General features: G+C 64.0%; 2 protein-coding genes across 2 annotated transcripts; one reads left to right on the forward strand and one right to left on the reverse strand.

The window, feature by feature from the left end:
- Positions 1-528: 528 nt before the first annotated feature.
- On the forward strand, positions 529-10,098 carry SMARCD2 (SWI/SNF related BAF chromatin remodeling complex subunit D2; the record flags this gene model as incomplete). The annotated part of the gene is made up of 12 exons (XM_084275593.1): positions 529-704; positions 3,875-3,917; positions 4,273-4,395; positions 4,546-4,665; positions 4,786-4,881; positions 5,806-5,907; positions 6,458-6,619; positions 6,850-6,947; positions 7,121-7,256; positions 7,781-7,903; positions 7,987-8,088; positions 8,964-10,098. 12 exons carry the CDS (start codon positions 529-531, stop codon positions 9,015-9,017), a joined length of 1,335 nt encoding a protein of 444 aa, XP_084131719.1. The 3' UTR covers positions 9,018-10,098.
- A 53-nt stretch (positions 10,099-10,151) lies between these two features.
- On the reverse strand, positions 10,152-15,000 carry PSMC5 (proteasome 26S subunit, ATPase 5). Its single transcript, XM_084275595.1, has 12 exons — positions 14,901-15,000; positions 13,710-13,781; positions 12,591-12,660; positions 12,365-12,462; positions 11,990-12,046; positions 11,640-11,870; positions 11,277-11,403; positions 10,957-11,147; positions 10,761-10,859; positions 10,544-10,654; positions 10,364-10,450; positions 10,152-10,261 (listed from the first exon to the last, which is right to left on the reverse strand). The coding sequence occupies exons 1-12, from the start codon at positions 14,937-14,939 to the stop codon at positions 10,208-10,210; spliced, it is 1,236 nt and encodes a 411-aa protein (XP_084131721.1). The 5' UTR covers positions 14,940-15,000; the 3' UTR covers positions 10,152-10,207.
- Between the last annotated feature and the right edge of the window lie 93 nt (positions 15,001-15,093).

Consider the following 15,093-nt stretch of genomic DNA (forward strand, 5'->3'; position numbering starts at 1 on the left):
CTCCTCCATCCCCTGTGCCCAGGAGCTCAGCTTCCTTCCTGCCCACTGGCCTTGTGACCAGCAGGATTGGGAAGCGGGATCACCCCGCTGCCCTCCCGGGTGTTGCATCCACCAGTGGGGCTTCATTCTGGAGAGGGACCCACAGCACAGCCCCTGCCACAGCCCCTGCTCTCCCCAGTGACCCCCCTGTGCCTCTTGCTGGGTGGTGGTGGCTCGGGGCCACGCAGGGCTTGGGCTCCATGCTGCCTGGCAGCCCGGGCTTCCCCTGCGGTCGGTGGCTTCTGCTGGTCCCAGTTCCTCTTCCCCATCGCTCTTCCTGCAGCAGGAAGGGCTGCAGCTCCTGGTGGCCTCACCCCCTCCCTGCCCAGTCCCTTCCCTACACCTTGGAGCAGCCTGTGGCTCTAGAAATCTCTCCAGGGAAGAAACAAGGGGGTGGGTGGGACCTGCTGGCCCCCAGCGAAGGTCGGGCCCCTGGGCAGGCTGTGTGTAACTCTCTTCCTCTCTCCTCTTCCCCGCCAGCGCCCCGGGATGCCCCCCGGCAGCCGGATGCCCATGGCAGGGCTGCAGGTGGGGCCGCCAGGAGCCCCCCCTTACGGAGCAGCCTCCCCGATGAGACCCGGGCTGCCGCAGGCCATGATGGACCCTTTCAGGAAGCGGCTCCTCACGCCCCAGGCGCAGCCACCGCTGGCAACCCAGAGGAGAGGGTAAGGGATGGACCGGGACAGGCACCCGCGGCGGGACAGACAGACCCCCAGGACGGGACAGACAGACCCCTGCAGTGGGACGGGACAGACCCCCGCAGCGGGACGGGCTGGACCCCCGCGGTGGGACAGGACAGACCCCCGTGGCAGGACGGACAGACCCCCGCGGTGGGAGGGACAGACAGACCCCCACGGCAGGATGGGACTGACCCCCGCAGCGGGATGGACAGACCCCCATGGTGGGAGACCGACCCCCACAGCGGGACAGACAGACCCCCGTGGTGGGACAGACAGACCCCCGTGGTGGGACGGACAGACCCCCGTGGCGGGATGGACAGACCCCTGCGGCGGGACAGACAGACCCCTGCGGCGGGATGGACAGACCCCCGTGGTGGGACAGACAGACCCCCGCGGCGGGACAGACAGACAGACCCCCGTGGTGGGACAGACAGACCCCCACAGTGGGACAGACAGACCCCCGCAGCAGGATGGGACAGACAGACCCCCACAGTGGGACAGACAGACCCCCGCAGCAGGATGGGACGGACAGACCCCGCAGCAGGACAGACAGACCCCTGTGGTGGGACGGACAGACCCCCGCAGCAGGATGGGACAGACAGACCCCCACAGCAGGACGGACAGACCCCCGCGGTGGGACAGACAGACAGACCCCCATGGCGGGACAGACAGACCCCCGTGGCGGGACAGACAGACCCCTGCAGCAGGGTGGAGTGGGGAGGTTCCCCCCCGGGGTCCTGGTTGTGCTTCAGCCCTGTCAGCAGCGGTGGTGGGGCCAGGATGTCCCGGGTGGTGCTGGGGATGGGGCAGAGGGTCCCTGGCCAGCAGCTCCCCCGTGCCAGCGGCCAGGACACCTCCCTGCCTGTGCCCTCCTGTGCCATATGCCCCAGTGCCATCTCCTCAGAGTCCTTCCCCTTCTTGGGGGGGGTGTGTGGGCTCTGGACATGGGTGGGAACAGGGCAGAGGGGTGGTAGAGACCCTTCCTGCAGCTGCACTTCCCTTTGGGTTTGCCCCAGGGCTCTGCCAGCAGCTCCTCACTCGTTTACACCACTGATCATCCCTTTTGTTCTCCGCCAGAGCTTCTTGGTTACTAGAGGCTGCTCCTCAGGGTCCCTTGATCCTCCAAGGATGCTCAGGGGGGGTTTCCTGCCAGGGCTGGTGGCTGACAGCTCAGCTGGCTCCCTGATCCCTCTGCAGGGAGTCACAGCCTCTGCACAGGGCCTGAGCATCCCTTGGGTGCTCCAGAGCAAGCGGGGGGATTAAGGACAAGGGGCAGGACGTCAGCAGCCAGATGAGGCCACAGCTCCGTGCCCAGGGCATTGGCTGTGTGGGATCAGCCACGCTGGGCTGGCTGAGCATCCTCCCTCCCAGCTGGCTGTGGATCAAGGGATCAGGAGCTGCCAGCTGCTCATGGGGCGGGGAGGAGGCGTTTACTGGGAGCACTGGTTTAGCCCCAGGCAGCTAAGCCCTGTGCAGCTGCCCCCATCCCACCTGCTGTGGGGTTGGAAGGAAAAGGTGAAACGGGGGGTTGGGGGGATGAGGATGCTTTATTGGGACAGCAGAAGGAGAGGGGAATAGCAGCAGGGCTCAGAATACACAGGGCAGGTGATCCATGGTGGGGTTTGCTCACCCTGCAGCCACCCCAAGTGCTGGAACCCTCCAGCCCAGCAGCCCCTGTGGTACAGGGGGGCCAGTTTGGGTCCGTGTCCTGTCTGTGTCCCCTGCCAGCTTCTGGTGCAAATTCACCCCATCCCAGCCAAAAATCCAGGACAGTGCAGCAGGGAGAGCTCAGAGAAGAGCCCTGACCCTGCTCTTAGCTGGCCCTGCCCTCCCCATGTGTTCCCTGGTGTGGGCAGCCATGGAGCAGCTGCTGTACCTTGGACACCTCGTGCCAAGGGCAGGGACATCCCTTCTCTGGCTGGACTCTGCCCCAGCCCTCCCCAGTGCAGCAGAACAGGAGGAGAGTGTTTCCCTCTGTGTCCAGGCACTGGGAGTGAATTTGGTGGGGTGTTGGGGTGAGCCCCATCCTACAGTGGGATGGGAGGAGGCTGTCAGGGAACTACACACTCAGCGAGAGCCACGTGGGCTCTGAGTGGTGCTGCAGCCACTCTGTGGCTCCAGAGGCTGCTCTGTGGTTCCAGAAGCTGTTCTGTGGCTCCAGAGGCTGCTCTGTGGCTCTAGAAGCTGCTCTGTGGCTCTAGAAGCTGCTCTGTGGCTCCAGAAGCTGCTCTGTGGCTCCAGAAGCTGCTCTGTGGCTCTAGAAGCTGCTCTGTGGCTCCAGAAGCTGCTCCATCTGATGATTTCAGCCTGGCTGTGGCCAGGTTGGTTTGTTTTCAGCCCCTTTTAAATGAATTCCTGGAACCCATCTTTGGCTTGTAGCTGGGACACACACACACCCCCCATGGCTTTTCTGGAGAGGAAGCTCAGGGTCCCCATCCTGCAGCCACAGCTCTGCCTTCTCCTTCCTCCTGCCCCACGGTACCTTCAGCAAAGAGAACCCAAGGGCTGAATTTCCTTCCCTGGTGATAGCCTCTGGGTCATAGAATCCCAGCCTGGTCTGGGTTGGAAGGGACCCCAAGGGTCACAGAGCTCCAACCCCCTGCCACAGGCAGGGACACCAACCTCCAGGCCTGGAGCTACACAAGGGTGCCCAGGGCCCCAGCCAACCTGGCCTTGAACACCCCCAGGGATGGGGCACCCACCCCCTCTCTGGGCAGCCCCTTCCAGCCCCTCACCACTCTCTCTGCAAAGAACTTCCCCCCAATATCTCATCCAACCCTTCCCTCCTCCAGCTTCCCTCCATCCCCCTTGTCCTGCCAGTCTCTGCCCTTTAACAAGCCCATTCCCCTCCTGTTCCTGGGGTCCCTTCAGGGACTGGAAGGCTGCAATGAGGTCCTCCCACAGCCTTCTCTTCCCCAGGCTGACCCAGCCCAGCTCCCTCAGCTTCTCTTTGTAGCTGTCCAACACCTTTCACCCCTGGATCCATCCTGGCTTCCCCACAGGGATATAACCTCTTACTCATTTTTTCTCCAGCACCAATCCAAGGACTTGTGCTCTGGGTGCTCTTCCAGCCTCTCTATGCTCCCCAGGGTGTCCTGAAGGACCTGCTGTGTGAGAGAACTTCTTTATTCCTGCCTGTTTTGTGCTTTTTCCAGGGTGAAAAGGAGGAAGATGGCTGACAAGGTCCTGCCACAGAGGGTGAGTGTGTGGGGAGGGAACCGAGCTGCTGCTGGGCAGGGTGCACACATGGGCCAAGAGGGAGCTTTGAGCAGGCAGGGAGCAACAGTGGGTTGGGGTGGGGACTCTAGGAGGACCCTGAGCATCTCCCATTGCCACCCCAGGGTTATGTCACCCCAGAACTTCAGTCCTCAGTGCAGCTCTGACTTGGGCAGAGCTTTGCAGGGCTGTACTGTGGGTTTGAGATGGGAAATCAGCGCTCTCATGGCTGGGTGACCCCTTGATGTGTCAGCCCAGCAGCAGCAGGGGTGGGGGGGGTGTGGGAGGGGACACAGCCCTGTCCCAGCACGTGGGGCTGATGGTGTCTGTGTGGCAGATCCGGGAGCTGGTCCCAGAATCCCAGGCCTACATGGACCTGCTGGCCTTCGAGCGCAAGCTGGACCAAACCATCGCTCGGAAGAGGATGGAGATCCAGGAGGCCATCAAGAAGCCACTGACGGTGTGTGACAGCCCTGCCTGGCCAGCAGGGCCAGCAGCCGAGCTGGGGGGTGGGGGTGGGTGCTGCTCTGGGTGCTTCCAGCTGCTGTCTCACCCCAAAACATCCCCCTCCCCCCACCACCACCCCTTTCTCTGTGTCCCCATCCCACAGCAAAAGAGGAAGCTGAGGATTTACATCTCCAACACCTTCACCCCAGCCAAAGAAGAGGGGGAAGGGGGGGAGCGTGTGGCCTCCTGGGAGCTGCGTGTGGAGGGCAAACTGCTGGAGGATGTGAGGAGCTGGGCAGGGATGGGCTGGGGGGCTGGAGAGGGGGGGAACGTGGCTGGGGTGGACCCATCTGGGTGCTGGAGGCAGCGTGTCAGGCCTCAGGCTCTCCTGTTCTCTTTGCAGCCAAGCAAGCAGAAAAGGAAGTTCTCCTCCTTCTTCAAGAGTCTTGTCATCGAGCTGGACAAAGAGCTGTACGGGCCCGACAACCATCTGGTGGAGGTGAGGTGGGGGCTGCTGGCTGCACCCTGGGGCAGGTGGGGAGGGGTCCTGCTGCTCAGCCTGGCAGCTCCCCAGCCCATCCCACTGCAGGAGGGGGGAGATGGGGGTCAGGCAAGGTGCTGGGAGCACTTCTGAGTCCTCCTGAGGGATTACACTGAGCTTCCCAGGCCCCAGTTCGTGGCTGTTTTCCTCTCTGGAGCGAAGGCACCCGGCAGCCTGCTCAGCTCTGCACGCCCTGGTGCCTGTGGGCACGCAGCTGGAGCCCAGGGGAGGGGGCTGCAGCAGGGATGTGGCTCTGAGAGGTGCCTTGGACAGCTCCAGGCTGCCCGAATTTCCTAATAGGAGGCACTTAGGTGCGTGGTGAAGCCAGAGAAAGGCTCATCTGTACATCCCAGGGGTCTGCACTGCTGGCTTCCAGCCTGCTGCCTGGCTGGAATGTTCTTGGAGGGATTAGGCACTGCCTTTGAGGGGGGGTCAGACTCTTTTGGGGTGCTCCTGCCTGGAGCAGGCATTCTCTGCATCCAGCTCACACCAAGTTCCCCAAAACCAGCTTGTTAGTGTGGCTGTGCCTGTGGGGGGGTGAATCCCCTTCAGGGAGTGGTTTGGGAGAGTGGTTCCAATGCTCAGACCCTGTGCTGGCTGAGGCAGGATTGACCCCAGGAGCTGCTGGAGCCCTGGACATCAGGTGCTCAGGGTTTCAACCACCCCAGCCCACCCAGAGTCCCACCTGCCTCAGGGCTGGAGCACAAGCTGTGCCTGTCAGTGTCAGTGGGCTCTCCCAGTCTCCCAGGAGCTGCTGGGTGGGTGGGGGGGGAAATCCCGTCTCTCTGCCCCATCCAAGCTCCTGGCTGCACCCCCAGACCCTGTTAGCAGGTGGCTCATCACAATCCTGGGGTTGAGTGGTGTCCCCTTGGTCCCTCACAGTGGCACCGCCTGCCCACCACCCAGGAGACCGACGGCTTCCAAGTGAAGCGTCCCGGTGACGTCAATGTGAAGTGCACCCTGCTGCTCATGCTGGATCACCAGGTAGGGACCCTGCTGGCCCCATCCCGCTGCTGGTCCCATCCTGCTGCTGGTCCCATCCCGCTGCTGGTCCCATCCCGCTGCTGGTCCCATCCCTCTGCTGTCCCCATCCCTCTGCTGTCCCCATCCCTCTGCTGTCCCCATCCCGCTGCTGGTCCCATCCTGCTGCTGGTCCCATCCCTCTGCTGGTCCCATCCCGCTGCTGGTCCCATCCCGCTGCTGGTCCCATCCCGCTGCTGGTCCCATCCTGCTGCTGGTCCCATCCCGCTGCTGGTCCCATCCTGCTGCTGGTCCCATCCCGCTGCTGGTCCCATCCCGCTGCTGGTCCCATCCTGCTGCTGGTCCCATCCCGCTGCTGGCCCCGTCCTCCTGTCCTCCAGCACCAGCTTCTGTGCGTGGGGCAGTCCAAGGAGGAGGGATAGACTTGGGCTGGGGGTTATTAGGGGGGGGGGGCTGTAGGGCTGGAAGGGGAGCAGGGAGCCGCAGGCACGGGCTGTGGGTAGCAGCGAGCCCACCAGTTACCATCTGCCCCCCTCCCACGTCACCCCCACAGCCCCCACAGTACAAACTGGACCCGCGCCTGGCTCGCCTGCTCGGGGTGCACACGCAGACCCGCGCCAGCATCATGCAGGCGCTCTGGCTGTACATCAAGCACAACAAGCTGCAGGACAGTCACGAGAAGGAGTACATCAACTGCAACCGCTACTTCCGCCAGGTCAGCCCTCGCCCTGCGCCCCTTGGCTGGCAGGGACCCGCCCTTCCCAGCACAGTAAAGCCAGAAGTGTCTTCCCTGGCTTGAAGCAGGTGCTCCAGCCTTCCAGGTCCCAGTTTCTGGCCTGGTTCTAGTTTAGCTCACCACACAAGTCCCCTCCTCCTGGCCCTGTCCGTGGTGGGGGGAAGGAGCCCCCTGCCAGGGACAGCAACCGCTCTGCTTTGCTCCTCCAGATCTTTAACTGCATCCGTATGCGGTTCTCCGAGATCCCCATGAAGCTGGCGGGGCTCCTGCAGCACCCAGACCCCATCATCATCAACCACACCATCAGGTAGGGGTGCTGGGGGGGCTCCCCAGGCTGGTGGGGTGCAGGAGGGGAGGATTGTGGCTCCGCTCTCCAGCCCACGCTGAGCACAAGTCACTTGTGGGGGTGAAGAACCATCCAGAGTTGGGGGCTTCTCGGGGGTGCTCGTGCTGGGGGCTGAGGGGCTCCTTTCCTCCCAGTGTGGACCCCAATGACCAGAAGAAGACGGCCTGCTACGACATCGATGTGGAGGTGGATGATCCCCTGAAAGCTCAGATGAGCAACTTCCTGGCCTCCACCACCAACCAGCAGGAGATTGCCTCCCTGGATGCCAAGGTGGGGACAGAGCCTGGGCAGCACCAGAGCTGGGGGCAGCTCGGTGTCCTCTCAGGGACACTCAGAGCTGGGGGGAAGTTTGGTGTCCTCTCAGGGACACTCAGAGCTGGGGGGAAGTTTGGTGTCCTCTCAGGGACACCCAGAGCTGGGGGAAGTTTGGTGTCCTCTCAGGGACACCCAGAGCTGGGGGCAGCTTGGTGTCCCCTCACCTCAGGGACACCCAGAGCTGGGGGGAAGTTTGGTGTCCCCTCAAGGACACTCAGAGCTGGGGGGAAGTTTGGTGTCCCCTCAGGGACACCCAGAGCTGGGGGCAGCTCGGTGTCCTCTCAGGGACACCCAGAGCTGGGGGGAAGTTTGGTGTCCCCTCAGGAACACCCAGACCTGGGGGCAGCTCGGTGTCCCCTCAGGGACACCCAGAGCTGGGGGCAGCTCGGTGTCCCCTCAGGGACACCCAGAGCTGGGGGAAGTTTGGTGTCCCCTCAGGGACACCCAGAGCTGCCTCTCACCCCTTGTCACCTCTCCAGATTCATGAGACCATCGAATCCATCAACCAGCTGAAGACACAACGTGATTTCATGCTGAGCTTCAGCAACAACCCCCAGGATTTCATCCAGGAATGGATCAAATCCCAGAGGAGGGACCTCAAGGTAAAACCTTGGAGCTGGGGAAGGGCTGGAGGGGGGCAGGGAGGAAGGATCCAGCCCTGGTCCTGATCCTGAGTCTTCCTCAGATCATAACAGACGTGATTGGGAACCCCGAGGAGGAGCGGCGAGCCGAGTTCTACCAGCAGCCCTGGGCGCAGGAGGCTGTGGGCAGACACATCTTCGCCAAGGTGGGCTCTGGGCTGTGCTGGGGGCAGGGTGAGGGGGCTCTGGGGTGCCACAGGAGGGTGGGATGGCAGTGGGGGGGCTTCAGGGCAGTACAGGGGGTGCAGGGAGGTCTCTGGGGCACTATGGGGCAGTGGGATAGCAATGGGGTGGGGAGGTCTCTGGGGTACCATAGCAGGTTAGGAAGGCAGTGGGGGGGTGTTCAGGGCCCTAGAGGGCTGTGGGATGGCAATGGGGGGGTGAGGGGTGTGTGTCTCTGGGGTGCCATAGCAGGTTGGGATGGCAGTGAGGGGGGGCTGTGGGATGGCAAGGGGAGGGGTGGTCTTTGGGTCACTATGGGAGGGTGGGATGGCAATGGGGGGGTGGGGGGGGTGTCCCTCTGGGGTGCCATAGCAGGTTGGGATGGCAGTGGGGGGGCTTCAGGGCAGTACGGTGGGTGGGGGGAGGTCTCTGGGGCACTATGGGGCAGTGGGATGGCAATGGGGTGGGGAGGTCTCTGGGGTGCCATAGCAGGTTGGGATGACAAGGGGGTGTTCAGGGCCCTACAGGGCTGTGGGATGGCGAGGGGAGGGGTGGTCTCTGGGTCACTATGGGAGGGTGGGATGGCAATGGGGGGCTGGGGAGTGTGTGTCTCTGGGGTGCCATAGCAGGTTGGGAAGGCAGTGAGGGGGGGCTGTGGGCTGACAAGGGGAGGGGTGGTCTCTGGGTCACTATGGGGCAGTGGGATGGCAATGGGGTGGGGGGTGTGTGTCTCTGGGGTGCCACAGCAGGTTGGGATGACAAGGGAGGGGTTCAGGGCCCTACAGGGCTGTGGGCTGGCAGTGTGGGGGTGGTTCTCTGGGGCAGCCCCCTCCCTGACTCCCTCCCCTCTCTCCTCCAGGTCCAGCAGCGTCGGCAGGAACTGGAACAAGTGCTGGGGATCCGCCTCACCTAAGGGGGGGCCGGGGGCTCCGCTCCCCCCTCCCTATGGTACTTTCTTACTGGAATGGCATACAGCACTTGCACAAACCCTACGTGCCTGCAGGGAGTCGGAGCCACTAACCCCCCCTGCACCCCTCACCGGGCTCCCCTCAGCTGGGCAGCTCTACCCACAGCAGAGGGGGGTGTATCATCCCCCCCCCCCCCCCCAAATCCCGCTGTGTTAACGCCTCCCCCCTGCTTTAGCATGGTGCAGCCCAGCCCCTCGCTCCCCCCCCCGCCCCCTCCCCAAGGTGCTGCCCACCTCCCTTCCCCACACCTCCAGGGCAGGTTCTGCCCCTGCCCCTCTTACAACCAAAGTTTCATCATTCCAAAACGCCAGCCACTATTCCCCCCCCCTCAATTCCTCCTCTTCCTCCTCCTCAATTCCTCCTCCTCTTCCTCCCCAACCTCCCCAGCTGGTGCCCGATGTTTTGCACTATTTTTGTGAACAGGTTTTATAAAAAAAGAAGAAAAAAGAAAAAGAGCATTTTGTACAGTGGGGTTGTAGCCAATGAGTATGTTGAGTTGCCCTCCCCATGGTCAGGCCCTGAGCCAGGCCCTGGGGCTCTGCTCTCCAGCTGGAACTGCCTTTTCATTAGTGTTAAGGTTTATGACAATCAATTAATTGATGATTCCACCCCTTCCCCTGCTGTTTTCCCCAATTAGCAACTTGTCTTAGGGGTAATAAGAGGGATGGGGGGGGAGGGGGCACAGAGGGGATAGTTCTGCTCCCACCTTCCTTCTCACCCCTTCATTCCCAGGAGCCCGCGGGCAAGCTGAGGGGTGGGGAGGGGGGGGCAGCAGGTGAACTGGGAGCTGCTGGGGAGTGAGGGGACAGCAGCACCGAGCTGGGGACGGTGCCACCAACCCGCTGAAGTGCCTTAACCCTACTGGCCCCTGTCCCAGCAGCTCCAGCTCCTCGGAGCGGGCGGTTACGCGTCGCCAGGGTGTACGGCTCAGGGTGCCCGCTCTGCCTCTTGTGTAACCCCTTGGGGGGTTTTTTTTTTGGTCTATTTTGGATATTTTCTAATAAAACCAGTTAGCAGCAAGTGGTCTCTGTGTGTGTGTGTGTGTGTCCTGCAGCCCCCTCCCCAAACCACAGCACAGGCACAGCCAGAGCAGTGCTTTATTAAAGAGTCACCACCAGCAGCTCCAGCCTCACCGTTACTTCCACAGCTTCTTGATGGACATGTTCTTCTCGCTGTCCTTCTGCATCACCTGCCCAGGGAGGAGAAGACACTTAACCCAGTAACCCCAAACCCCACTCTGTGTCACCCAGAGCTGAGCATCCCCCCTCCCCATCACCCCCTCAGCACCTACCTTGGCCACAGCCATCTCAAAGTCCTCCTGCGTGACGTGCACCCGCCGCTCCCTCAGCGCGTACATGCCAGCCTCTGTGCACACGCCCTGCCAGGGACAGAGGTGTCACACACACTGCTCCCCCTCTCCCCCAACTCCCCCAAATCCCCCTGTGTCCCCCCCCCATGGCACCCAGCTCACCTTCACCTCTGCCCCTGACGCCCCTGGCATCAGCTCCGCGATCTTGCGCAGGTTGATGCCGCGCGTCAGGTTCATCTTCCGGGAGTGGATCTTGAGGATGTCCAGACGGGCCTGGGGGAAGGGAGCAGCAGTGAGGGCTGGAGCCATGGGAACCACATTCCAGGCTGGGAATAACATCTTCCCCTCCCTCCTTCTCTTCCTGGGGTACCCCACCTACCTCCTCATTGGGAGGAGGGAACTCGATCTTCCTGTCGATGCGGCCGGGACGCAGCAGAGCCGAGTCCAGGATGTCGATGCGGTTGGTGGCCATGATGACCTGTGTGGGGACAACCCCGGCTGTCAGCACCCCCTTTCCCTGCCACCCTGGATGCTGCCTGTGACCCCCCCCCACCCCCACCTCCCCCAACTCTTGCCTTGATGTTCTTGGTGGCTTCGAAGCCATCGAGCTGGTTGAGCAGCTCCAGCATGGTGCGCTGCACCTCGCTGTCCCCGCCAGAGCCGCCTTCCAGGCGGGAGGAGCCGATGGAGTCGATCTCATCCATGAAGATGATGGAGGGGGCGTGTTCCCGCGCCATCACGAACAGCTCCCGCACCATGCGGGCACCTGGAAGGGGTGTGGAGACCAGAGGGCTGAGCCCTGGCACAGCTCAGCACAGCCAACAGGGCTTCTGGCTCCCTGGCTCCCTCCCCACCCCCCCAGAACCACCCCAGGGGGGTCCCCACCCCAATTCACCTTCGCCGATGAACTTCTGCACCAGCTCGGAGCCCGAGACGCGGATGAAGGTGCAGTCGGTGTGGTGGGCCACAGCCCTGGCCAGCAAGGTCTTGCCTGTGCCAGGGGGTCCGTAGAGCAGCACACCCTGCCAACAGCCACACAGAGACCTCAGCACCGCTGCCAGGAGGGGCTCAGCACACCCCCCCCCCAAGCAGACACAACTTGGGACAGCTGCTGGTGGCTTCACTGCTCCCCCCTCCCCTCCCAGGGCTGGCAGAGGGATGCAGGTGGCAGCAGCAGCAGCACCAACAAATCTCACCCCCCCCTCCCCAAATACCAGCCTTGTCCCCCCCACACCACCACCCCCCAGCCCCTACTCGCCTTGGGCTGGGCGATCCCCAGCGCTTCAAAGAGCTCAGGGTGCTTGACTGGCAGCTCAATCACTTCCTTGATCTCCTTTATCTGCTTGTCCAAGCCCCCAATCATCTCGTAGGTGGAATCTGGAACCTTCTCCACCATCATGAGGGACACGAGTGGATCCACTTTGTTGGGCAGGATCTTGTGGAGGGTGTAGCTGTCGTTGCGCAGAGCCACGCGGCAGTTGGGGGTCACCTGCAGCGGGAGCAGAGGGGAGCTCAGCATCCCCCACAGCAGGGAAAGGAAAGGAAGGGGGTGGGGTCAGGTCAGTCAGGGCTGCCCAGAGGGAGCAGTCACATCCCTGGGACACTCACATCGTTGATGTCGATGTTCTTGTCCACATCCACCACGAACTTCCCCTCTGGGTGCACCTGGAAGGCGGCAGTTGGTACCGTGAAGAGTCGTTTCCCTCAGCACTGCCCGATACCCACACGGTGAGAGGCAGGAGAGGGAGAGCTCAGCCACCCCACACCCCCTCCTGCCCACAGGAAGCCCTAAACCAGCCACCTCCCACCAGCCTGGGGAGGTTTGGGCCCAGGAGAGCTGCCACAATGCAGAAAGAGCTTCCACTCCCTGTCTTTGAGCTGTGACACCCCCAGAGCTCGCGTTCACCCCGAGTTCTATGGGGTCTGTGGACACCCCCCCAGCTCTGCCCCTCACCCCTGGTGGCCCTCAGGACATCTCAGTACCTTCACAAGGACTTTCTTCTTGTCCATGGCTCTCACCACCTCTCCCACGTAGGAGCCCTGCTCCTGCAGCAGCTGCAGCTCCTCCCGCAGCAGGCGCACTGTGGGCAGGGAGAGGGACATCAGCACCAGCACCCCTGAGCCACCCCCCTGCCCGGGACAGGGAGCAGCCAGGAGCCACCAGCCCCAGGGGCAGCCCCAGAGGTGAGGGAGGGGGGCAGAGCCGTACCCTTGGCGTTCAGCTCGTTCCTCTGGGCCTGCAGGCGCCGCAGGTTCTGGCTCTTCTCGTTCACGATGAGCTGGGGGAGGGAGAGGGGAGCCCTGCTGAGGCCTCAGCACCCCAGCCCAGCACCAGCCTCTGTCTTGGGACAGGGAACTGGAGTGGGGACAGCTCTTCCCAGCTGGATGTGAGCAGCCAAACCCACTGACTGCCACACACACACATGGCAGCCAGGTCAGGTTGTAGGGCTGAGACTCATCACCCCCCAAATCACAGAGTCACAGGGTTGGAAAAGACCTTTAAGATCAGCAAGTCCAACCATCCCCATCCTGTGCTAAACCAGATCCCTGAGCACCTCATTGATCCATCTTTTAAACACCCCCAGGGAAGGGGACTCAGCCCCTCCCTGGGCAGCCTGTGCCACAGCCCCACAACTCTGCCAGGGAAGAACTTTTCCCTCCCATCTGCTCTGACCCTGCCCTGGGGCAGCTTGAGCCCATTGCCCCTTGTCCCATCTCCTGTCCCCTGGCTGAAGAGACCATCCCCCACCTCTCTGCACCCTCCTGGCAGGGCAGGGGAGGTGGGGAGAAGGTCTCCCCTCAGCCTCCTCTGCTCCAGGCTCAACACCCCCAGCTCCCTCAGCTGCTCCTCAGAGGATTTGCCCTCCAGCCCCTTCCCCAGCCTGGTTGCCCTTCTCTGGACTCACTCCAGGACCTCAATGTCCTTCTGATGCTGAGGAGCCCAGAACTGGACCCAGCACTCGAGGTGCAGCCTCACCAGTGCCCAGTCCAGGGGCACAACCCCTGTCCTGGCCCTGTGGCCACAGTGTGTCTGACACAAGCCAGGATGCCATTGGCCTTCCTGGCCACACTGCTGACTCATGCTCAGCCTGCAGCCACCCAACACCCCCAGGTCCTCCTCTGTCTGACAGCTCTCCAGCTGCTCTGTAGTGTTGCTCATTCTGTCCCAGGCAAAGGACCCTGCACTTGGCACTGCTGAACCCCAACAAAGCTGGGTCCTGCTTGCAGCCTTCACCCTGGGGCTGAACGGGGCACCCATAGCAGAGGGAAGGTGCTGGGGGCTGCAGCAGCCCCACAGCCCTGGCTGGCACCCTGGGTGCCTCCTCACCTGCAGCTCCTCGATCTTGGACAGGTAGTACTGCCGCAGCCCCGTGCCGCCCTTCCCATCGTCCATCTCCATCTGCAACAGAGGGGAGCTCAGCAGCAGAGCCCCAACCCCATGGGCTGCCCGGCCCTCCCAGAGCCTCTCACACCCCATCTCCTCGTCCCTCCCAGAGCCTCTCACACCCCATCTCTTCCCCCATCTCCCTGGGACAGGGCCTGGGTCCCCCTTTCCCCCCATCCCTGTTTCCAGGACAGGGCCTGAGTCCCCCCTTCCCCATCCCCGGGGCAGGGCCTGGGTCCCCCCATTCCCCCCTCCCCTTCCCCGGGGCAGGGCCTGGGTCCCCCTTTCCCCTCTCCCCGTTCCCGGAGCAGGGCCTGGGTGCCCCCTCCCCACCCACTCCCTGGGGCAGGGCCTGGGTGCCCCCTTCCCCTATCCCGGGGCAGGGCCTGGGTCCCCCTTTCCCCGGGGCAGAGCCTGGGTGCCCCCTCCCCACCTGCTCCCAGGGGCAGGGTCTGAGTCCCTTCGTCCCGTCCCCGGGGCAGGGCCTGGGTCCCCCCTCCCCACTCCTTCCCCGGGGCAGGGCCTGGGACCCCCCCTTCCCCGGGGCAGGGCCTGGGACCCCCCCTTCCCCGGGGCAGGGCCTGGGACCCCCTTCCCCTGCCCCAGGGCAGAGCCTGGGTGCCCCTTTCCCCTCTCCCTGTTCCTGGGGCAGGGCCTGGGTGCCCCCTCCCCACCCGCTCCCCGGGGCAGGGCCTGGGTCCCCTCTCCATGTCCCTGGGGCAGGGCCTGGGTCCCCCCCTTCCCCTTCCCCAGGGCAGGGCCTGGGTCCCCCTTTCCCTTCTCCCCGTCCCCGGGGCAGGGCCTGGGTGCCCCTTTCCCCTCTCCCTGTTCCCGGGGCAGGGCCTGGGTCCCCCCTCCCCACCCGCTCCCTGGGGCAGGGCCTGGGTCCCCCCTTTCCCGGGGCAGGGCCTGGGTCCTCTCCCGCACCCCCGTCCCCTCCCCCGCAGCCCCCAGGCCCGTCCCAAGCCGCGAAACCCGCCGAGTCACGGTGCCCCCCAGGCCCAGCGCAGGGCCGGGCCCCGCACAGCCCCGCAGCAACCCCGGCGCTCCCAGCCCAGCCCAGCCCAGCCCAGCCCGGCCCGGCCCGTCCCGTCCCGTCCCGTCCCGCCACAGCCCGGCCCGGCCCGGCCGCACCTGCTCGGGCCCGTCCACCGCCATCTTCTCCGCCGGCATCGGGACGGCGGCGCCGCTCCTGCCCGCACTAAAGATGGCGGCGGCCGCCTTCCTGCCTCTGCCCGCGCGTACAGCGTCGTGACGACACTTCCTCTTCCCCTTCCCCTTCCCCCCTCCGCCGCGGGGCGGGCGCCGGGGACGGCCTCGCTTTGGG

Source organism: Gallinula chloropus, assembly GCF_964237585.1.
Source record: "Gallinula chloropus genome assembly, chromosome: 26".
In the NCBI taxonomy this organism is placed as follows: domain Eukaryota; kingdom Metazoa; phylum Chordata; class Aves; order Gruiformes; family Rallidae; genus Gallinula; species Gallinula chloropus.

What these genes read in the sequence shown, in the direction of transcription:
- PSMC5 (XM_084275595.1), bottom strand. Translation starts at nt 14,939, where the DNA reads ATGCCGGCGGAGAAGATGGCGGTGGACGGGCCCGAGCAG. An exon ending in TGGGGATCGCCCAGCCCAAG is followed by an intron (nt 11,404 to 11,639) that starts GCGAGTAGGGGC and finishes GGCTGTTGGCAG; the next exon opens with GGTGTGCTGCTCTACGGACC. An exon ending in CGTCAGGGGCAGAGGTGAAG is followed by an intron (nt 10,451 to 10,543) that starts GTGAGCTGGGTG and finishes TGTCCCTGGCAG; the next exon opens with GGCGTGTGCACAGAGGCTGG.